Source organism: Columba livia, chromosome 2 (assembly GCF_036013475.1).
Source record: "Columba livia isolate bColLiv1 breed racing homer chromosome 2, bColLiv1.pat.W.v2, whole genome shotgun sequence".
NCBI classification, from domain to species: domain Eukaryota; kingdom Metazoa; phylum Chordata; class Aves; order Columbiformes; family Columbidae; genus Columba; species Columba livia.
In genome coordinates this window covers 113,573,536-113,597,476 of record NC_088603.1, presented here as the reverse complement: position 1 = coordinate 113,597,476, position 23,941 = coordinate 113,573,536, and the positions used below count along the sequence as shown (strand labels likewise).

The 23,941-nt window shown below is 39.9% G+C and overlaps 1 protein-coding gene across 3 annotated transcripts in view; it reads right to left on the bottom strand.

The window, feature by feature from the left end:
- LAMA3 (laminin subunit alpha 3) overlaps positions 1–23,941 on the bottom strand; it is a 116,198-nt gene that overhangs the window by 17,416 nt on the left and 74,841 nt on the right. For all 3 annotated transcript variants that reach the window (XM_065053332.1, XM_065053333.1, XM_065053334.1), the window contains exons 41-57: positions 23,469–23,699; positions 19,566–19,679; positions 15,762–15,871; positions 14,043–14,123; positions 12,552–12,658; positions 9,444–9,494; positions 8,903–9,054; positions 8,264–8,374; positions 8,052–8,163; positions 7,331–7,498; positions 5,982–6,178; positions 4,474–4,590; positions 4,147–4,301; positions 2,658–2,799; positions 1,972–2,071; positions 1,465–1,581; positions 1,206–1,385 (exon numbers count right to left, since the gene is read on the bottom strand). In XM_065053332.1, coding sequence (XP_064909404.1) covers positions 1,206–1,385; positions 1,465–1,581; positions 1,972–2,071; positions 2,658–2,799; positions 4,147–4,301; positions 4,474–4,590; positions 5,982–6,178; positions 7,331–7,498; positions 8,052–8,163; positions 8,264–8,374; positions 8,903–9,054; positions 9,444–9,494; positions 12,552–12,658; positions 14,043–14,123; positions 15,762–15,871; positions 19,566–19,679; positions 23,469–23,699 — 2,245 coding nt within the window. The remainder of the gene's footprint in view (positions 1–1,205; positions 1,386–1,464; positions 1,582–1,971; positions 2,072–2,657; positions 2,800–4,146; positions 4,302–4,473; positions 4,591–5,981; positions 6,179–7,330; positions 7,499–8,051; positions 8,164–8,263; positions 8,375–8,902; positions 9,055–9,443; positions 9,495–12,551; positions 12,659–14,042; positions 14,124–15,761; positions 15,872–19,565; positions 19,680–23,468; positions 23,700–23,941) is intronic.

Below are 23,941 nucleotides of genomic sequence, written 5' to 3'. Positions count from 1 at the left end.
ATTGAAAAAAAAAAAAGCCTGGAAGCATTAGCAGACTGAAACTGTATGATGCAGAAGCCAAATAAAAAGAAATCCAGACCTATTATTTTTCTAAATATGACTTCTAAACTGGTTTTGTGACTGCAGGGATGTCTTATGACTCTACAATAACATGCAGGGCTAGGTCTTGAATTTATGGTATTTAAAATGTTTTTTCTCTCTTGACTATATCTGAGAAAGTTGCTGAAAAGAGGAAAAAAGATGTTGTTTGTTATTGCCCTTATTTTGTATTTCACCTGGTCTGCATGCAATCCTTTTCAATTAATTTCAGCTAACAGATGCCTTAGCCTAAGCTAATTCTCTAGGTCCCTTCTCTAGTCAGTGCAGCAGAAAAATCACAGAATCACAGAGTGGCTGAGGTTGGAAGGGACCTCTGGAGGTCATCTTGTCCAACCCCAGTGCTCAAGCAGGGACAACTAGAGTCAGTTGCCCAGAACTGTGTCCAGATGGCTTTTGAGTTATCTTCAAGAATAGAGACTCCACAGCTTCTCTGGGCAACCTGTGCCTGTGCTTGATCACCCTCACATTTTTAAGTTCAGAGGGAATCTCCTGTGTTTCAGTCTTTGCTGCAAGGTCATGTTGCTGGCTCGTGTTCAATTTGGTGCCTACCAGTACCCTCAGGTCCTTTTCTGAAAAGCTGCTTTCCAGCTGGGTCGCCCCCAGCAAATACTGTTGCATGGGTTTTTTTTCTCCCCAGCTACAGGACTTCTTGAAATTCATGAGGTTCCTGTCACTTCATTTCTGGAGCCTCTTGCTCCCTCTGGATGGCAGCATGACCTTCTGATGTATGAGCCACTCCTCCCAGTTTTGTGTCATCAGCAGACTTGCTGAGGGTACACTCTGCCCCATCACCCAGATCCTGAATGAAGATGTCAAACAAGATCAGACAGAGTATTGACCCCTGGGGCACCCTGCTAGTCACTGGCCTCCAAGTCTTCAGAGACCAGTCATGGTATCGGCTTTTAATACATACCACAAGATGGCCTGGATCACCTTCTGCTGTAGCTGTCCCTTTTCACTCACAGTATAGGAAGTTCAGAACAAACACTAGCTTAGGTGCTTAACTTTTTGGTGGCTAAGATTTCTGCTGCAGAACTGACCACATTTGCCTAACAGCGAGTTGGCTGGTCTCAGATAGCACCTGCAACAGCAAATACAACATCTACCTGAATTGTTTGCCTCCATCAATGCTTTACTGAAGCCAGCACTCTGTGTGCTTCCATAGGTGCTCTTCATTTTCTCCACATCTTCTTGAATTGGCAGCAGCTCATCCAATACATTAGTCGTGACATCCTCGGCACTTTTTACCATGTTCTTTGCACTGGTGATGATGCTGTCAATATCATCTGAAACACATAAAAATGGACGTGCAGATTCTCATAGTAACAGATTAAAAAGGCAAACCAGAAGTGATCAGTAACAGACCTCTGTTTATCCCATTGAGATTGTTTTGAAGAGTGACAAGATCAACTTGCAGTGCATTCTTCTTTCCATCAGCGACATCAATTCTTTGCTTTATGTCTTCAAGGGTCGGACCAAGACCTGCAAAACAGTGAATGCCCTGTATGAATTTTAAAAAGAAATACCAGCTCTCTGTTGGACAGGTGGTGCGGAAACACCAGCCTGCACTCTTACACAGCTTCTGTTGCCACTGAGCATTGAATGAGTATTTGCACTGCAAAACAAGCACAAGGCTAAGGATTTGCTGGACAGCAGTATTGCAAAGGTGTATAGCATAGCAGAGGTATGAAATACACTTTCTCATCTTTTTGCCATTTGAAATAACCATAACAAGATAACCCATTGTAATGGAACTAGCCTCTTCTGGTTAAATGTGTGCTGCAGAGCTTTGCTGAGCTGTGAAAATTCATGGTTCAATGAAAGCTTGTCATGCTGTGCCTACATTTCTACTATCATTTTCATTCTCAGTACCTTGCACAGTCTTTTCAGTCTCTTGTGCTTGATTCAAGAGTGTACCGCTCTCAGTTTTTAACTTTGTAGCTTTTCCTGATAGATCTTCTCTCTTCACAGTCTGGTAACAGAAGCATGGCAATGTAAGACTGCTGTAATAACTACTAAAATTTTAAAAGTAAAAGAGTCCATTTCAGTTTAAAAAACCAACTATACAAGGGCAGAGATTTAATGTGAAAACCAGCACCTTAAATAACAATTATCAAGATTAATTTAAGCATAATACACCCTTGGTCTTTAGGAAACCTCTGACAGATTTTGGAGCATTCAGAAGAAATCACTAGCACATGACTGTTAGATATTACTCCTCTGCTGAAGAACTTGTGGGTGTTACTCCTGCAAAGTAAAAGACAACACCTGTAATCACATTCAGAGATTACCGGTTTTGCCTCATACACATCTCTTTATTTTGCACGGAAAGGAGCAGTTAGTATTCATGTGGACAGCCTCATCAGAAAGGCAGTAACTAGTCTGCTTAGTGCTGAACCAAGACTAACTCATGAGCCCACAGAAGATCAGTTCATGTAATCACTGCAGCCAAGTAAGGCACACCAAGACGCACGAGTTTTTTTGGTGACTCTCCGGTAGTTGACAAAAAATCTAGTTGTAACGAGTTTACCATCATTTGGCCACTTATGGGTACTTACCGATAGAGCTGAGTCAGCTGCATTCCCAGCTTTGCTGGCTGCTTCCTCTGCTGCTTTGATGGCATTAATAATATTGTCATAGGCAGTAGAAGCTTCCACAGCACAGCCTACCAGCTCATCCTTCCTGGCGCTGTTCTTTATTCTGTGGGAAACAGGGTGGAAAATGCAACCTTCTGCAAAAACTGTGGCCTATGGGAAGTATCCTGAATCCAGTATTTTCAGTATTTTCCAATCAATGCCAATACATAAAATGTTTTCCAGTTAGATCTGTAATTTATTTCTGCAAAAATACCAAACTTAGTGGCAGACCAATACGAAAAGATTCTTCAGATTATGGGATAAGTTCAGGTGCTTTGAAAAGCACAACTGTGGACCTCCAAAGCAGCCTTTAAATGATACAGGTTGTGAGAATTCACCAAGGCACAGGGTCAATAAGGCATCTCCATCAGAGTCTCCCAAATACACTTCAGAGAACTGCAGCTTCCAGATAATCTCTGGCTGCTCCAGCATCCTACAGCAGCAAATGGGGCACAAGATGGAGCAACTACACCAAGAATCAGTGCAGTAGCTCTGGAATCAGAAACAAAAGACAAAATCTCTTATATCTGCTTTCCATGAGCTGTGCAACTGTCCAACATTAGCTGCCTTGTATTTGTGAGAACATTGTCCTTTTAATTGAAATAATCAGGCTGAAAACTAATAAAAAGTTAATGTTTTTTTAAGATTATTTTAACTAAGCATTTTCCACCTGAATTAGGCATCTGGGAATTTAACTTTTTGAGAGTTTCTAGTTGGCATAATGACAAAATGCAAACAATTTGCATAGGAAAAAAAAAAAAAGCATTTCACTTTTTACATTTTGTTCAGATGTACAATAGAAAGCCTCCAAACTTCACTCACACTTCCCAGGTAAAGTACAAGTAATGGAGAGATAAACGCTTGATCCAACATCAAGTTTCTCATATTTTTGCCTTTCTAGAAGATTCCTTGATGTGTGAGAAAACTATAGGAAATCTTTTCCTCACTAATGCTAAACAGGCAGGTCTGAAGACTCTGCCAAGACAACATTGCTTCCAATTATATGCCCCAATTCATTGACATCATAAAGGTATTCCTCAGTGTGAGTACAGGAAATAACACTACAAAAAAGATATTCTAAATATGTTCCTATTCTGTACACATGGATTTCTCTTGCTAGTAAGAAGTTAATGATGTGTTAATGCAGCACAATAAAGCCATATTATGGGAGTCCCTAGTTCTGGGGAAAAAAAAACCAAAAAACAAAAAACAGGAAAAATAAAGACAGACCTGGTTTGTGGGGAAAAAAAAAAACCAAAACATCTGCACATCAGGAAGAAGCAGAAAAAGACAAACCAAATTTCTTTTCAAGTTTGTAAAGGGTCATTAAAGCAAGTGAAGTTGCAGACAGAACATTGCAACTATGGAAGTTATGTACAAAAAATTCTCATTTACAGGAATAGCAACATACTCTTCCAGTTGTTTTGCCAAGTCTTGCAAAGATTTGGCATGTTCCTCAGCCCTCAGCACCAGCGGTTCTTTGCTTGCTGATAAGGAGCTATTTGCCAGCTTCTCATTCATATCCTTCCTTGCTCCATCCAGCTGAGCAGCCAAGCTTTCATATTCCTGTGGGTTTATAAAGATAAAATTTTATTTGTATTCATACGTTTGATTTTGTCCTCATCTCCTTCAGTGTTACATAGACAAGCCTCATGTCCTAACCACTGAGCTATGCTGTCTATTACAGTGACAGCGAAGTATTGTGGTTTTAACCTTAACTTAAGAAGGTTAACTATACCTCTTTGCTCTTCCGCAATAATCCAAGTACACTGTTAGCTTGCGTCAGGGAAGTTCGGGCAGAGCTCAGAATATCCAAGATACTTTTCTGTTGCACATTTGTCTCCTCAATCCTTTTCTGAGGAAAAATGAAAGGTTGAGTAACACATGATTGGGTTAAAAATAAAAGAGAGGGAAAACTGTATCTACCTAAACTAGTTTGCAGTAGGATTTACTAAAGGTACCATTGCTGTGCTAATCAGACACCTATAGTGTGCAGGGTCTAATGCTATCCTGCTGGTTAGAGGAATGAGAAAACTCAGGAGTCAGCTGGGCAGCAGGCTATAGTAGTTCAGTTATTAGTCCTCAAAGTAAAAGTAGTATGGGTCAGCTGAGATGAGCTGTCAGGACAGGCTAAGTCTCTGGCTTCTCAAACCTGGAAACTTCAAACCTGGAAGCTAAAGCAGCTCCCAAGTGACTACCCTGATATTTTCTGTTCTCTCAAAGACAGAAATAAAGTGATTTCACTATCCCTTCACCTGGGGATCTTACCAGAAAGGGGGCGTGAAACCTCCTCACCTTATTCTCTTGAAAGCTCTGAGGGGAAAGAAGCTCCTTGGTCTAAAGCAGCCCTGTGAAAATCCACAGTGTAGCTCTAGGGTAATGGCACACCACAAACACTGCCAGGCAAGTGGTGTTGCAGGGAAGGACACATTAGCTCTCCTCAGCCGGGTTGCTATCACAGTAATGTGTCAAATCTCTATGTACCAGGGAAGTGTATCAGGAGATTTATGACTTCTACAGATGCATCCATCTTTTAACACAGTTGTGCATACTTATGTGGCACAGGTACAGTCCATGCACATAAAAGTACAACTGAATACTGAAAGAGACAGTTGAATGCAGAAATTCTTTTGTTCAAGCAGTGTTAGCAAACTGGATGGACATAAGTGTGCAAAACCAGTGATACATTTCAGCAAAATCACAATTACTTCAAAAGAATGGGTCCTGCAACACACTCATTTCTTGTACAATTTACCAGCTCTAAAAATCAAGCACTGCTCAGGAATGACAGCTGTATCTTTTCGCCTTTCTAATGAGACCTCAGAAGCAGTTCTATAGAATATTAATCCCAAATAATTCAAAAGTACTGCACATGTTATTTCTCCCATCTTCATGCCTGTTAAAGCCAAATACTTTAAGGAACTTACTACAAAAAGTACAAAAGCATCAGGATTTTGATCTAGAATAGGAAACAAAAAGGCAGCTGAAGAGAAGGGCCAGGCAGAGGCTCCTTCCATGCTCTCATCAGAGCTATGTCTTGGTCATGCTGTCCTGGTCACATAAACAGGTCACAAGTGGGAGCCGACTACATTTATACCTGTCCACACATATATCAAATGACGGAAAAAGGCCCTGGAGAAAGTCTAAAGAATTAGTGCTACCTGGCTTTGCAAGGCCAAAAGCAGCAATCGAAACCACTTTTTATCTCCTGAGGTTTAACTTTCTTCTCCTGAACCCCAACATTACCTTGATGTCTTCCAACAGAACTCCATTATCTCTGTTTAAGTTTTCAGCCTGCTTGATTTGTCCCGTCGCCTCATTCAGAGCTTCACGAAGGTCAGTGATTTTGGATTCATATTCATTCAATGAATCCCTCACAATTTTAATAAGCCCATGATTTTCTTGGTGGTACCTTTGTAGTTCATTCTTAATACGTGCCAGTACTGCAGTATGAGGACCAGAAAGAAAAGTTTTGTTCACAGAAGAAGGGAACCAGAACAAACTTCCTTCAAAAGGGCTTGACATTTAGGATTAGAAAGATGTGCTTGTGTGAAATACTGAGCATCCTTTGCAGCGCTCATTTCAGTGTCACTATAGCAGAGATGTTATTCAGCATCTCACTGGATCAGACCTGCTCACAAGTTTGCTGCTGCGAACACAGGGCACGGATAAACATTTATTTGGCTACTCCTGAATTAAGTAAGGATGAAGATGATCTGCAAATAATGAATTGTTTTCTTTCTTTTTTTTTTATATGGAACTAACACAATTTCGTCAACAATTTCATCTACAACGCAGATGTCTACATCTGTACTAGTCAAAGCTTCCTCTGTAATCAATGGAGAGATATAAACACATTTAATCTCTAAGAAGGCAGAAAAATAGAAGAGGTGAAATGAATCACACTCTTCAGAGTGCCTGTTTCACTGCCTGCAAGAACAGTTACAGAAGAATTACTCAGAGGTAGGTATCAAAGTCTAAAGTTGGGGAAATTACTTTTATTCCTAAGGTCATTCACATTCCTCAACTATGCCCCTCATTAGGATATAAGCATGTGACTCTGCTGTCCTTGCAGTCTCTAATGTCTGGAATCAGGTTTCTGAATGTCCCAATAAAAGACATGCAGAGAAACATAAAAGGGAGTATAATTAGTGCAACTAGGTCTTCTGAACTTCCTTAACCTTGTATGATCTGGTCCTTGGGACTACTCCAGCAGCTTCTTAAAATCTGTTGTTAAATTACATGTATAATGCCTCTAAAATAGCTGCATATGCCATAGCCTATATAATACACAGAAGTGCTGCATAGGTATATATTATTATAGGCTATGTCTTTATTTTACTGAGATACATCTAGTTAAAAAAGGACCTACTGGGTTGCTTCCACAGCTCAACTCGGTGTCTTCCTTAACAAACTAAAAACGCTTGTAAAATCCCCCCAGAGCTACAACTTTCTTGTTGTCTAATGACTGCTACAGATCCCAGGGATACATTGCAAAACGCCCCTCCCTGCACTCCCTCCCAAACAATCAATAATGCTTCAGACTTAAGACTGATTTTTCTAGAGAGCAAGAAGCTGAAAGAACAAGCCCTTACACAGCTGAGCTTCTGTTCGCTCCTTCTCCGCCTCTGCTTGAAGTTGGCCAAAGTTGCGGTTTCGCATCTCCCTCACCATGCGTTCAGCTTCGGCCAGTTCTTTAGCGGCATCTCCCAAGGGCAAGTTGTTACTTTCTGCATTTGTACCAGCTATTTGCTCCAAAAGCACTGAAAAAAAGTGGTGTTAAAATCAAAGAGAGGATGCGTTTAAGCTATGCAAAAGACACAAATAAGTCTCTTTTCTGAAAAAGGCATGCCTATTCCTAAATTCCTTAATGAAGCAGATCTATTTTGCATTAACTGTATTAAGTTGAAAAGTGTCCCATGTCACACAACCAGAGCTAATAAGATGGCATCAGGCGTGAAATATGTCCCAAATGACCAAGTTCACAGCAATAATTTTAAGCTTCTAACTTAAAAAAGCCTGTGCTAGAAGCCCAGACTGAGGTCAGATTCAAGTCAGCATAGTCAGTTTGTTCCTCTAAATGTCCCTGTTGGAAAGCTTCTCTGTCCCTATTCACTACATAGGGAAGGTAGGCTTCTAAATTAACATTATATATTAGATTTCTAATAGGAAGAGTGAGTTCCACAGCTACGTCTAGATTCTGATTTATGAAGTTGCTTTCTAAGAAAACCTCTCATGTTTAGTTAAGAATATTGTAAATAAACTGAAAAGATTCCATAGAACAAAACATGTTATGGAGTTAGAAATTATTTTTACCTTGTATATTGTTGACAACTATTTGTATTCGTGAAACCAAATCCTTTCCTTTCTGATGAGTTTGGCCAAAATTATTAAATAACATCTCAGCTGCTTTGTAGTTTATTTCAGCCTAGCAAAGGAAAAAAGTGATTAGATTAAAAATATCTGGATACAGCATGCTAAAATAAGAGTCAATAGATGTGTATTTTGAAATTGATTTGGCAAGTCACCTTTTCCTGGAGAGCATTTATATCACGGTTTAGTTTAATGAATTCTGTCTCCAACTCATCTGCCTTTGAACCCTGATTATGAACAACAGAACGGTAATTGTTCAATAAGACCTGAAAAGAAGAAAAACTTCAATAAGTCACCCATAACCAGGAGACAAAAAGCAAAAGTTCACTGGATTAAATCTTTACCCAAGCTAAATAAAAGCAGCATTACTGACATGAAGGCTGACCAACTGCTGCCCAAAACCTGGGCTTTTTTATCTAAGTGTAGAGAAACTGCTATTCCAACTGAAGAAAATTTTTTAGGATGAACTTTGGCAATTGGAATGTTGGGGTTTTTCAGTAATGCAGAGACATGAAGTGCTGGAAACAGACAGAGCTATAGGGAAACCTCAGAGATATATCTTTCAAGGTGAGCAGTCCTCAGAAAAATCAGAGATACTGATTTTCTTTCAGAGCATGACATGGAAACAACAGCTTTCTTTTAGCAGGTGAAGCCCAGTGCTGCCAGCATCTGGTATTTAAAATCAAAAGTTGATGTGTGTTTCCTTGCAAGCTGACGAAAAGATGGCGTAAGTTCCTAGGTTCAGCTCTTATCTGCTTGATCTGAAATCCAGTTTTCTGTTTATGTGTGTCTACCTTTAAGTCCTTGATGCGTGTTTCCAGATGTCTCATCTGCTCCAGTGTGTGGGTACTCGCATGGACATTTTGCAGCTGAGACTTGATCAGCAGAAGTTCATCGCCTATTGTCCTCAAATCCTTCAGTAGCGTGATTACACAACTATCACAAGCTGTAGGGAGCATGAGCAAAGGAAAACTACATATTATTGACATTTGGTGCAGAGAACATTTCACTGGGTACGTTAATAAATTAGATGCAATGGACACACACTTCAATGCCTGTCACTTGGTGCCACCTGAAGAACTAAGGCAACAACAAAGCCCACAGTAGTAAGGAGAAGTGACCCAACCCAGAAATAAGGAGAAGGCCCCATCTACATCTGGCTAGTTGACCCCTTTTATCAATTTTTCCAAGTGTTTGATTAAATGTTTGCTTTTAAAGGATTCATTACAGGACATCTCCAGTCCTCCTTAAACTCTGCCACCCTTAAAAAAATCATCAGTATACGTCTGAAGCCAGCAGACAGCAATCTAAGTGCAGTTCCATTTTATTACTTACGGTCACAATCTTCATTTGGATCCACATCTTTTGGTTCGTTATTGAAACACTCTGAAATCACAAGACTGTCATCAGTAACCAAAGTTTTCTTATGGAAACACTACTATTGCATTTTTGCCCTCACTTTTTATGGTCGGCAGCCATTAAAGCATGGTGCTGCCCTTTCTCAAATCCATACCCACCCTGAACAAGCCCAGATGCCCAGAAGGCTTGAGCATGCCAAAACATTCAGCTCCCACTTATGGCTTGCTGAGTTCAACATCTTTTTTGTTCCTCAAACGAAACTGACTGTAGCTAGTTGGGTAGCAGCAGGAGGTTCTCTCACATCAAGTGTGCTGAATGTATTGCCAGAATTTGCCTAGAATAACACCACCAGGATTGTAGCCAAGGCTGTATTGTTAAAGCACTTTAACCAGGACATAGGTTGAAACCCCTTTATCTTCTTGAGCATCCATGTTCAAACCAAAAATTCTGATTCCCCAAAGAATGTCTTACCCACAAGGAACTGAGAAATGTTTATAGACTTCCTTCATACCTGTCTCATCTTGCAAGACTGAGGGATTAATCAAGCTTGAGAGAAATCCCGAGTGTACACATGGAAGGAGGCACTGTACATAACCCAAGGCACAGCGGGTGGGCCACAGATACAGGTGGTACGCAACAGACATTGCCCTCAGACTTTCTAACAAGCTGGCACAAGTGACTGCCTGTTCAGTGTCTGTTTTGGCTCCTTTGTCTTACAAACCCCATTACGAGAAGCTTAACGCTCTCCAGGTGCACATGAGATTGTAACATCCTGGGATTCTAACTTCTAGGAGGCAGGAAAGGAACTGGCTCCTAGAAATGAAATGCCGTCATATAGAATAGGAATCTCCCCATCTTGATGCCCAGGTTCCTTTTACAGGCTTGGTTCTACTGCCAAACTCTCATCTCCTTTTGAAAATGAAAAGAGCTGTGGCATGTCTTTTACTCTGAAGGAAAAGGATGCACTCAGGGTAGAGGCTGCTGCTATCAAAAGCCAACAAGAGTTTCCAACTGTGAGAGGTTACAGTGATGAAATTGGACCTGAACTTTAACAGCAGCATGAAACAGCCTGGAACAAACTGCCTCGATGTGCTGTTTCCTTTGGCACTTGCACATTAAATCATCAGGAAGCAAAATGGGATTGGTAGTGAGTGCTGCTGCCAAAAGGAGGCAAGTGACAAAGAATATATTTATGAGACAATGAAGGAAATTATCCCGAAATTAACTACTTGTACAGTTGTGCTGTTGTGGAATTCAGCTAACACCAGACTCATTTCAGCTGTCGCTGTGAAGTACCAATTAAATAAAACTATTATTACAGCCTGTGCACAAACAACATCAGCCAAGAAATGGTGAAATGAGAAAGTCTGGCCAAGTGCCGAACATCATGCAGAAGAAACCTGCTAGAACATGCTGTGCTGATGATCACAGAGGATTTTATTCTTGATGTGGAGAAAGAGATGGCTGCTCAGAATATATGGTTGGAGACAAACTGAAAACTGGCTTGTTGAATTTTGCCCTACAGATTAGTTTGTCCTAGTAAACACTTGCTTCAAAAAGAAAGGCATGACAAAACATCAAACACTGCTTGGAACTGTTCCACACAAGGTATAAATATAATAAAGATGTATTACTTCACTGATGAAATACGAAATGAGAAAGAAATAGCTATTGAAAAATTGCACCAGGTGTCAACAGCAGTTCACATCACTTGCTGGTTTTCTAATTTCTGTGACCAAGATGATCCTTGTGGTCATTTGAATGCAAGTACAAACAGCAGTGCAGAGAAAGGAAGAGTATGGAAATATTAGGAGTTTTTAGCTTGACACTTCACTAGCATGTGATGAAGAAAAGCTGCATACAAGGAAAGTAAAGTGTAATTTTATTGAGGAATGAAAATATGGGAGAATCAAGGTCCTTTTCAAGAGTAGTGGCCTATGTGTTTCTGAATATAAATTAGTATCCCAGGGACTAAGGTGAATCAAGGTAAAGACAGTCTGAGGAGTGTAGGATCAGGCCTTTTACTTAAGAATTATAATAAATAAACTAAATACATGCTAGTGGTATAAAATTCTTCTAAGGGCTTACTAGTAGTGGAGTACACATGTGACTGATACTGAGAGAGTCACAGATGTCTCAGATTGCACGATGGGGTATAGCAGGACTTATAGAACAGCCTCCTGAATCAGGTCCTAACTTCCACCATAAACACAGTTAGCTTGGGTACCTAAGATGGCAGTGCCTGATACAGACTCTGAAGATGTGAAGGTTCTGGAGCACAAGTGTGATGAGGAGCAGCTGAGGGAGCTGGGGCTGTTTAGCCTGGAGAAAAGGAGGCTGAGGGGAGACCTGATCGCTGTCTGCAACTACCTGAACTGCCTGAGGTTGTAGCATGGGGGGGGTTGGTCTCTTCTCCCAAGTAGCAAGTGATAGGACAAGAGAAAATGGCCTCAAGTTGTGCCAAGAAAGGTTCAGATTGGATATTAGGAAAAATTTCTTCCCATAAAGGGTTGTCAGGCATTGGAACAGGCTGCCCAGGGAAGTGGTAGAATCACCATCCCTGGAGGTGTTTAAAAGGCATTTAGATGAGGTTCTTAGAGACATGGTTTAGTGCTAGAGTTAGGTTATGATTGGACTCAATGATCCTGAGGGTCTCTTCCAGACAAAATGATTCTGTGATTCTATGATAAGGTGTCCCAAATACATTTTAAAAAGGCACACTGAGACTGCTCAGTTTCATAAGTTTATAACACAGACTGGCAAGATATGACTTAACCATGGCAGAAGAGGAACCGTAACGCATCTGAAAACATGCCCATGAAATAGAAAAACAAAATAAAATTGTTAGTATTTATTAAAGGAAATACATTATAAAATGGCATACAAGGATGAATTCAATGACTCAGAACAGCCCTTGTTTTACTGTGGTGTTATGTTTTAAGAAAACTTACATTTTTGTTAAAAATTATCTACATTTCTTATAAGCCCAGATTTTTCCTTCAGTTCAACTTATCTAAATTCCTTCCTTCTCTGCTTCCTAGAGAGAAAATAACCCTCCCTTCTGTGTTCTAGACCCTCACGTACCTCCAGTCAGGTGGTCACAGCTAGCCAGCTGTCCATTATTATTACAATTACATTTCTGACAGTAGCCTCCATATTTTTGCGGATTTCCAAAATATCCTGGAGCACAGCTAGATAAAGAGATATAAATAACTTTTATTAAATATTTAATGCTAATTTCCCTTGACAAAAAACACCAGTTATTCTCCTGAACAAACTTTCAAGAACTTTTGATTCCATGTCTTGACTTAGACAAAAAGGGTTTCTTTTTGATTTACAGTATCCTCTGCACTATACTAAAAATATCTTTCCAAGCACTGCAGATTTTTTTTTCTAAAAATAAAAGAACTCCCACAACGCTCATGTAGGAATAATTCACTTAATCTAAAAAAATACAATGCACACAGATACATATATACATAGAGAAATTGACAAGGCCTAACCCAACAAACCACACCATCCCACCAGAAAACACATATTAAGGAGGATCATAGTGCAAGCACATGTGAGACATGTCAAACAGCAATGGCACTGAATGACACTGTCAGCTTTCTGCTGGGTGACACCTCCTCTTGCCATCTGCCAGCAAAGCAGTCTGTGGAAGTGATCTCTAAACGTTTTATAGGCAAAATATATTGCCCCAGCTGGCTGGCTAATGTTCCTAGAAGTCACTCTGTCGTAAGATCTGTAGGGGAGGTAATGTGTGATGGTCATGGTGAGCATCATGGGCCATGGTGAGCAGCTGAGGCATAGGTAGATTGGGAAGGGAAAATCTGGCTATGATCTGCAGCTTAGATGCCAAAGGTAACAGTCTTGAAGCACAGGACAATGTGCTGCTGGAGCTACTGTCTTCAGGTGAGACATCACAACTTATTGGCCTCAAGTTTCCAAACCAGGTAACACCACGCCATTATGATTGAATTTCCCCTGAATTTGAAACTCAGTGAAATTGCTTCTTCTGCTTGCCCAAAACTGCCATGCTGTTCCTCTTGTGCTTTGCCAAACTGCTGTAACGTTCCAGCAAATTAGGTGGCTTCAGTGCTGTGTTTGTATGCTCCAGAATGATTTGGGATGAAGGGCATTGTGTTAAACGTTATGTGGCGGCTGTTGGATAACTAAGAACACTGAAGTACCATCAGGCACATTGGAGGAAATGGGAAAAGGTTTTTAACTCAAAAAGGAATGAAGGAAGTGGAGTCATTATTACCAGAACGAGTGCAGGATGAGGCAAGGCACAAGGCACTTAGGCAAAGAGGCTCATTCTTTTCTTTTTTGATTAAACTGTGTAGTCACTAAATAGCCTGTGGAGATTTGTTTATATTTCTTCAGGGAGTGTTTAGTTTTCATCTAAAATTACACTATAGCACCACTATAGCAGCTATTCCTATAAATAAATACTCCTTAAGCATGTGCATAGTACACATATGTGTATGTCCATATATTACCCAACACAGACACAACCTCCTTTTATGGTGTCTCTCAAAAACCTTGGTCTTGAGGAAACAAGCCACTTACCGTTCACAACGAACTCCAGTATAGCCTTCTTTGCAGAGACACTGAATTTCTTCACCATTTGCCACACAGCCAGTTGCAAATCTTTGAGAAGCAGCAAAAACATTATTGTAAGCAAAGAGGTTTTACACTCTAGAGGCTAAATTAAGTTAAATTATTTTAAAATTAAAAAGATTTTATACCACCAAATTACTTCTCAGCTAATTTAATTGCCTCTACCCAAATTGCTGTAGCTAATTATTTGAAGCTTCATATTTTTTGTATAAATTCTTCCCATAAACTAAAAAATAGTTATTTCCTGACCCTCTGGACTAAGAATAATAGTTCACTACCCAAGGAATGCCTAAAATAAACCTTAACAGTGATGCTGTAAAATAAAACAAGTCTGGGTAGCTATTTTATCTTACTAGGCAAGAATCAACAGCTTGTTTTCTTCCTGTTTAGATAGCTTTTTTTTTTTTTCTTTTTTATGTGTGGAAACATTAGAGGATATTTTTATGTAGCTAATATCGTGGGGATTTTTGGTTTGTTTTTAACCAAGGCAGAATAGAGTTTTTAGAATGCTTGCTATTTCCATTTCTTAGTCTATGAACATTTGCATAAAACAAGTCTGTGTATCAAAGACAGATGTCTGCACTACGAATCACACATAATTTGACTAGGTGGAAAATTGTCAACTCCAATAATGCCAGGTGGGATGCATTTCTTATGTCAGGAATGGTATTTACCACCCTAATGTGCAGCTATGAAACTGCACAGGTTTATGGTTTCCCTAGGTATTTCATCACTCTTAAAGCAAAAGATGACTGCAAATATGTTTGGTCAGCCTGAGGCAAACACCTGCAGAAGAGGCCAATGCTGTCAAAAACAGATCTATCAGAGTTCTCTGATAAATGAAAAACGTGCCTATTGTCTGATAGTGTAAATCTCTTACTTAAGGCTACTCAGTGTTTGCTAATGCACCTGGCAAATGCTATGTGGTGCCTTTAGTAATTTATAGGTTAGGGATTTAAAAAATATATATATGGTTTTATATAACATGTTTTGCCTTTCAGAACTGACCTGTGATGACAATGTGGCTAAACATACAGTGCATTTGAAATGTAATTTACTGCCCAATTTTAAAAGCCTGGAAACCTTATTAGATCCAATGAAATGGACTTTTTTCTAGCTCTTCAAACAGAGCATCCACCTGAAGACCAACCATACTCTTTCAGAAATCTAGATAGGTGCTTAACAACTTCAGTGTTTTTATATTATTTTTGCATCCTACTAAATTTTCTGAATTCACATAAAAGGCTTGTTTAATTGACTCACATCTTGCATTTCAGTAAACAAGAGAGATTCTGGCTATGCCCAGTAAGGGAAAAGACTTTCATCCCATATTTCTCTCTATGAAGGAGTAACTGGTGGTTTTGTACATAAGCCCATTACAGCTGCCTGGGGGTCCCCCAGGTGATGAGCAACATGTCTTTGTGGTTCAGGAACTGAGTGAGAATTGGAATACTCAGCTTAATAAAAAAGGTAATGCCATGAGGCAGAGCACCAAGTTGCCTAACATGCCTCAAATGGATCTGATACCCCACCATGTTGGGTGATATGAAAATATGGAAAAAGATTATCCCGCGGTAGTAGCTGGGCTGTGGGTTGGTTTGTTGTTTTGTTTTGTTTTTCTTCTTCCTGTCCTCTTTACTCTTAACTACTCATGACCTTTTACTGTACCTGTTTGTATAAGGGCAAGGACACACTCGACAGGAACCTTGAGTGGCATCTCCAAAATAACCATCTTTACAGCGCTCACATTTGTCCCCAGCAGTATTATACTGACAGTTCTTAAAAAGGAAACAAGCAAGACAGTTAACAGCTTTTTACCACTTAATATGGCTTTTTAAAAAAATTATACCCAATCTACTCAGAGGATATGTCTTTTCCTTCCACATAACTAAGCATTTCTTGCCAAACTGCCTTCATGACCAGAACAGGTTGATTCCAATGATTCTCTAAATTGTAGAAAGCACAATTTGCTCACTGTTGTAGAAAAGTAACAGATAAATAAGCAGCATTAAATATATATTCTAAGGAATCAAATTAGATACATAGTTTGTTAAGCACCAGTCCATTAATGCACTCTCTGTCATGATATTTCAATTAAAAATTACTATGTTTAAATGGAACTTCTAATTAGTGTTAAGATTCAAAATTTAAAGGCAGGTGTCATTTAGAAGCACGCAATTAATTGAGCTCAAGTACATTCTTTAAAAAATCCCTTGAAATTAATAAAAAAAAGTCTTTATCTTAGTAGCTTCAGATCAGAATTGAATTGCATGTACTTTCTCCAGTGTGTATGTAATTTAAATTATCTGGGGTAACTGGAATAAATAATGAAAAGCAAAGGCTGGGAAAACAATTGAATCTGATATAATTGAGGCACTTTTTCGATGATAAAATTGTTGGGAATTATATCTTACTTTAGAAACAGTCCTATTCCTGGTGCTGTGCAATTGTCACAAACATTTATGCATTACAGGAAGAGGATGAACAAGTCGCTTTTGCATTACCTAAAGCAACACTAATTTAAAATAAAAGTCATTCAAATATATTTTTGATCAGCCATAAAAACTCCATGTGACCAGCACTCAAGAGACATTCATACTCCCAAGTTCTACAGCTGTTTCCTTCAGTGTGCAACATACTGATCCAGTGTCCCACAGAGTTGAGGGTATACTAATAAAGTGAAAGGTGGAAAGAGAAAGTGGGAAGTTGTCTGTAAACAATCACTGAGCAGATTGCACTCCCATTTCATGGACTTTAGTGGCTTAAGACTATGGCTGAAGGCCCTACTACCACATTTTACAGCAGAGGTGCATTTTTCCCTGCAAATGAGATAGTTGTGTCTCACCCATCTCCTCTCACACTCCATTCTCCAGATTTCTTCACACCCAGATTCCCTCAACCACAGCAACAGCCCTTCCCTCAGCCGCTGCAGGTAGTAACCCCTAATTTGGTTTTGTTTTGGTTAAATAATTAAATTTGTGGCTCACTTGTGAAAGGTTCTGGGAAAGAACAGGAAAAGCTCCAGTTCATATGTGGGCCATTTAGCTAGGGAAAGCTAAAGAAATATGAAGACACTATGTGTGTAAAAAGAACCATTTTAAAATGCAGCCTCTACAAAAGCTGGTGCATGTATTCCTGAAAAATCTTCATGGAAAATTCAGAAGGTTTCTGAAAAATTAATGTAATTTTTTATAATCCTTAAAAATACATTAAACCACAAAAAGACTAAAAGAGAGGTCTTTAAAAACAACTGCGTTGGTGTCATCTTGGAGGAACCTTACCCAAAGTTTATCTCCTGACTTTTATTTTACTCACTTCTCTATAGAAATTGTGGAAATTCCATATATTGCCAAAGAAAGTTTAAGATATGTCAAATATAAGCCACTCTTAATGTGGCATGTTCTTCCTCTTGCTACATGGTGCCTAAGGACTGAAGAACATAACCCTGTGCTCCCAAGGCATGGTGGAATGAAGCCAGAGCAGCAACTCCCTCATGGGTCTTCTTCCTTCAAGCTTCACAGGGCCAGAGACACCCCTGGAGTCACAGCATCTCCAGACCTCCAAGAACTGACAACTTTGAAAGGAAAACTCTCGGGTGGCTCCATGTGCACCTGGACGGCACAAGGAAGCCAGAACAGAGCATGTCAGGGCCACAACAGAAATACCTATGTACACGAGGGTTACACGACATGAAACAACTTGTCATGGGATGAGCAAGTGTTAGTGTCATGTTGCTGCCGAGAGAACCTGCCTTTCAGAAGGAAAGGCAGGGACCATGAGGACACAAAGCCCAACTTGTGGCAGAGGGCCAGATTTCCTCTGCAGAGAAGAAGCAGTTCTTCTATCTTCTTCATCTCCTCCTGTACCTTGTCCTCCTCCACTTTCAGCAATGCAGCACTGCTCCCCTTTCCTTCCACCAGCACCCAGTGGGACAGGTGTTGCCTGGGCTGCCACGGAGAAAAGTGTCAGCCTGGGTTCAGCCTCAGAAAGCCTTCTCTGGAGGCTGTCACTGGAGAAACACTGACATGTGAAGGTACTGGGGTCCAGTGTTCCAGGTGAGGAGCGGGAAGAAGGAGGCCGCGTGAGCAAGATTTGCACCTTGGATATGAAACTTAACAGCTCCACATTGGGAAACCTCCTTGTACTTTCTGCACCAATACAGGTCTTTGTTCCATGGCTCCTCTACACAAACTTTCTTCTTGGCTCATGATGGAAATACAGGCCCTCTGGGCTTTCATTTTTCACCGCATTATCCTGGATGACTTCGCTTGCCCTAAATTTTGTCTCAGGGCCAAGTGTTGATTTAGATCTATCTATCTGAAAGTTAATCTATCTGAAAGTGAGAAGGAGAGGCTAAAGAGAATCCTAAATCACATACTTCATGAGGTAAAAGAAAAAATTGCGTTTGTTTTTGGTTTTGGTTTTTTTTTTTTCCCTTTATAATTTTAATCTGAAGTAAAACGTCCTCAACTTTATAGCTCTGCTGCAGCACTTTCCTGTCATGGCCTGCCCTGCCTGTCCAAAGCAGCAGCCTGTAAGTCATCCCCCAGAACGTGCAGAATTGGTTTATAAGTTTCCATTAAAGCAAGAGGGTTGGTGGAGACAAAGTCAGGGGAATGACATAACGCACAGGAATGCACCGCAGGCAGAACGGATGCAGTACGAACAAGGAAGAAATAACAGAGAAGACAGACCATGAAAGATGTTGGCACGGTTCTTGTTTACACAGTAAGTGAAAAATTAGTGAAAAGTTTTTTTAAGTGGGAACTTTTCAGAACAAACTGTTCAAAGAAGCCTAATGGATATAAGTCAGAGAAGCACAGTCGGCCAAATGTCACACTTGCGTTGCTATGAGGGCTGATCCACTCCCGGGAGGTGGCTTGGGGTTTAATATGGTATGCCAGGGAGCAAATCTGCCTCACTGTACCTTCTGTAACAGCTGAAATTTCCTAATTAATCTACCATCTATCCCCTTTATCTCATCTTATTTACTCCAATATTTTTAAATTAATCTAGCTGTAAATTAAGATTAGTGGAGATTTACTGATGCTGATTAAAGAAGAGATACTGCAAAGGCTATGCTATGTGTTGGCAAACCCTAGTATATATGTATAAAACTAAGTACTGCATATGCCATGGTAAGACCCATATTAATTGTAAATAACTGCAAACACATATGTACTGTTTTCATGCCTTTTTTGTACCATGAGCTAACAAAAATTATAGGGGAAAGAAGAAGACAAAAACAAGGACACAAATTATTCTAATCATCCACAGTTACATTAAATTTACATGTAAGTGTATTAAACTTATGTTTATTAACAGTAAAAGATACAGAGAATGAGGCATGTAAGGATCAGTTTAAGTTGCTAGGAGTTTAACAACACTGTATAGTCTATGCTGCAATAAGATAAATGTGGGGGTTTTTTTCACTTAAAAAAAAATATTTCTTGAATGTTAGTATTTACTTACAATACATTTTCCAGTACCATCTTGACACCTATTTGAATTTCCATTGCAGCTGCAGGGGACACAGCGTCCAGTGAATAATCCTTTATTCTCACGATAAAATCCAAGGGCACATTCCTAGACAATAAGCAGAGAGAAGAAAAATAGTGAGTGTTGGCGGAAATAAAGTATTACAGGTTATGGGAAGGGTATTTTGAAATTGTTTGCCATTTTGAAGCAGTAGTGAAGGTATACATTTCCTTGCAAGCTCTTCTAAGCCCATACTGTTGAAGCCTGTATTGTCGTTTAAATCATAAGTATTTTAACACAGTGAATAGCAATGAATGGAGCTGAAGAAGTTTCATCTGAACCCTGGGCTCTACACTTTGTGGTAGTGGGGATTTCATCACTTTGACTCTAACCTCTGTGCAAAATACATTTCCTGTGGCTATGTACAAAGGTGTGGAATATGATTTTTAAACCACAGAAAAAGATTTGGATATAGATTCACACTACAGTGTTCTCAAAGAAGAACACATGGAAATCTCACATATTAGCTAGTGGTTAAGTAAAACCTTGATATTAATTTAATTACACTGTGTTCTTTGGAAATACTTCTAATGAGATCTCTTTTACATGAATTCATCATGACTTCCACAACAACTCTACCTGGAGCTATACAAAGCTATGGTTAGACAGAGGTAGGTGATCTTACGAAACACACAGAGCGGTCTAATTCTAAGTACAAGCTTGTCCAAGAGATCTGGGAAGCATGAGAAGAATGTTCAGCTCTTGAGAGCACAGGAGCAGGAGCACAGCCTGTCATATCAAAGTCAGGTTTAAATAGAGAGCTGAACCAGAGGAATGTTATGAATGAAGTAAGAGACATGAAGTTGTCAGCGTAAACCAGGAAGTTAGTAACTAATATGTTAAAACCATATTCTTCTTTGGCTTAGGCGGGGAAAGTGCAGGGGTAGGGAAAGTACAAGCAATTCTTGCTGGGCAGGCAGACTTTCCATGTACAGACCAATTAAAAAAATTCATGCCCACCTTCCCTGCTCAGCACCCTCCTCCTGGCACACCAACCACACCAAAAATGGCTGGACATAAATCTGTCCTTTCTACTCCTAGTTCCTTTTGACTAGTAACTAAGCTGCTGTGGTGCAAGGAAGATCTGCAGCTGTATGAAAGGGGGGAGAAGGCTGTGCTCCCCACAAAACCAACACTTTCCAGGTTCCTGCCTCCAGCAACGTACTTCTGCACTGCACCTATAACTCACCTCTACCTCACTGTTAGGGGTGGCCCCAATGACATTCAGAAAACAAGTGACAGATGAGCTTTAAAGCCATAAATCTTTTCTCATAGAAATTGCACCACCAAGACCAATGAGACTAATACGAAGAGCAAAAGGTTTGCAGGACGGTGTCTCAAAACATGTTCCAGCGATGTGAGGTGTAAGTATTTATGCAGGGACAGGATTAATGAATGAATTTATCAACCATGTAACTATAAAAAAAATATATATAAAAAAATCACCTCTCCCAAAGCAGATCCCAAAAGGAATATTGAGTTATTGCTGTTTAAACAACAGTTGCTAGCAGCACCTTTGCCTTCTTTACATGTGGGATAAACTAAATAAAAAGCAGAAAACTAGTATCATCAGGAGTTTTTAATACTGAATTCAGTGTGAGCAAGGACTGAATTTCAATTAGGCACTTGGAACCCTTTAGATACATTTTTTAAATGGTGAATAAGTTCCCTGAACAACAGGGAGCCAATATTCACAGCTTCTGAAGGAAACAGGGCCTGAAATACATTAAACAGCATGACTAAGTAAAATATAGGCTCTAATGCATGCACATTTTATTTACTGAAAGTCTCTTTTGGAGAGCAAAATGAGTCACTTATTTTAAAAATACACCCAAATGCATTTGGAAAAAATCTGTGCAGCTTTTTGTTTTTCTATTTATGCTGTCTTTAAAACAACACATTTGGAGTACGTGGGCACTTTGTTTTTGAAGCAGCGTTCATGATACTGACAAATTATCCCAGATGAAGATAAAGCTCTAGGCACTTTAAAATGCTTTGGAGTTCAGGCTGACTGTTTTCAAGTAAACAACAATTTAAAAGCAACTGCTAGCACACACTTTTGTTAGCAAATTACTTTGAGATATAAGATTAGCCTGCTTATTACTTTTATATTAAGTAGTGTATAAGTTGTTATCAAATTACTTCATTTAAAAACAAAGAAAAAAAGGACATACAAGAGGAAGGGAAAATGAACAAATTACCTGTCTCAGGTAAAAATCCCTTTGAACTTGTTGCTGCTGACTCCCCTCCTGCAGGTGAGGATACCATAGCCTCTGTTGCATGTCTTGTGCTAAACAACGCCCCAGGGCTACTAACGTGACAGCCAGCCATCCTACATTCCTTGGCCTCCACGCTTGGGCCATCGCTTTCCTTTAGCTCCGCTGCAAACATACGCTGCTCTCCTGTTGGCGCTCGTTCTCTTATACTCACCCTTCTTCTCCAGCTTCTGACTCAGATTAATGAGGCGCTGCGCTGCGATGGGCCCCACCTTTAAACTTTATCCATGAGTCAAGTTGTACAGTACACATTACCGTTCCTGAGGTTAACAAGTAACCCCGCAGTTCCTGTAGCTCAATATATACCTAAGTCAGGGTGTGGCAGGCATCACCTCCACCCCACCTAAGGCAGCCAGACAGAGCTTGGTGATTAGAGCAGTAAATCACTGCCTGAGTAATGCTGCATAAACATACGGGGCTTATGAACTACCCAGGTGAGTGTCTTGATCACTTCCTTTTGTTATGTATTTCTACCAGGTTATAAAAAAAAAAACCCCAACAATTTAGTTTATTGAGGCAGTCTGTTGAAAGCAATGGAATGGCAGGAGGAATTTCAGTCAATGTTCATCAATTTGTTTGTGGCACAGAACATCAAATGTACAAAAAAACCCCACATTTCTAGAAATACTTCCAAAATGGGATCTGACAGAGGATGAAGAGCTGCCCTGTGCAGCGCATACACACATGAGGCATAAGCCAGCCATAAAAGTTGTTTTGGTCAGTCTCTCTGCAGCTGCTCCAGTCTAGAAATTATTCTTTCATTCTCATTTCAAAAATGTTTGCAAGGTTACTACAGCAATTGCTGCTTTATGGTAACCCTCAACCACTTTCTGAGAGAATAATTCCTCATATTTTGTGCACTTTGTACACTGCTTATCTCTCCTGTATTTTATTCTGCTGCCTTGAGTGCTTACACGTGGGAACAGTCAAGCTCTAAACTAAGCAAAGTGACAACCAAAAGAATTACAGCTATAGGACCAGCATCAGGGACGAGATATACAACTGTAGCTAGGATTTCGCCATTCTTCAGGTAATAGTGTTGCTTTATAATGTTCACATTATCTTTCATAAAAATATCTCCAAATATTTTTTTTGCAAATGTGTTAACTTCAGCTTTCAAACATTTTCCTACAAAATAAGAAAGTATCCAGAATTATCTATGTCCAGGTTACTTCCCTTAGACCCTGCTAAAATAAGGAACACCAGGAATCTTCACTGTGTAGAGTCTCACAGACTGTGATCAAGTCAATTCTGACCTTGTCTGCATTAAAGGAAGTACCAACCAAGATTATTCAGCCTGTCACAGGGCATCACAGGAGAATCCCTCGTTATAGTGCCGTACACATAGAAAATGACATTCACAGCTCCACAAAAGCAATCACGAGTTGAATAACCCTACAGTGCTTCTTAGACAGTGAAAGTATTCGAGCCATTGAAAGTGGCTTACAAGAAGCATGTTTAATTACTTTAATAACCAGCCTGTTCTTCTAACTAAACCAGTGTGAACAGCTGTAGGCAAGACAGAAGATAATGGTACAGGATGGAGGCAAATGCTTCCTACCTGACATGAGTCACCAGCATACTCCGGAGGGCAGGAACATCTCTCTACGCTGTAGGCAACACTGCCGCTTCCCATGCTGGTGGCTTCTTCCAGCCCAACCTCACCAAGGGTTAATCGCTGAGTCTCTGTGAAGTAAAGGCCTCTGATGTGTAAACCATCTAGTCGAGACAGGATTATCATCAGTTCTTCTCTGGATACAAGGTTATTGCTGCTGGCATGCCTGAAGTTTCCCTGCACATTAAGGGCACAAAATGAGCACAACCCAGCTGCTTCTTTTTTAAGAGGATCTGCAAAGAAGACAGGATGACAGGAAAAAGGGAGAAAAAAGAAGTGTGGAACAGACTCCTATAGTGCCAAGTGGTGTGGGGTGAAACAGAGGTCAGGAAAATAAATATAATGAATGTGAACACAGCAATAATTACCATTAAACGGGGTGTAACCTATACTTTGCAAGCTATGTATAGCTTTGAGGT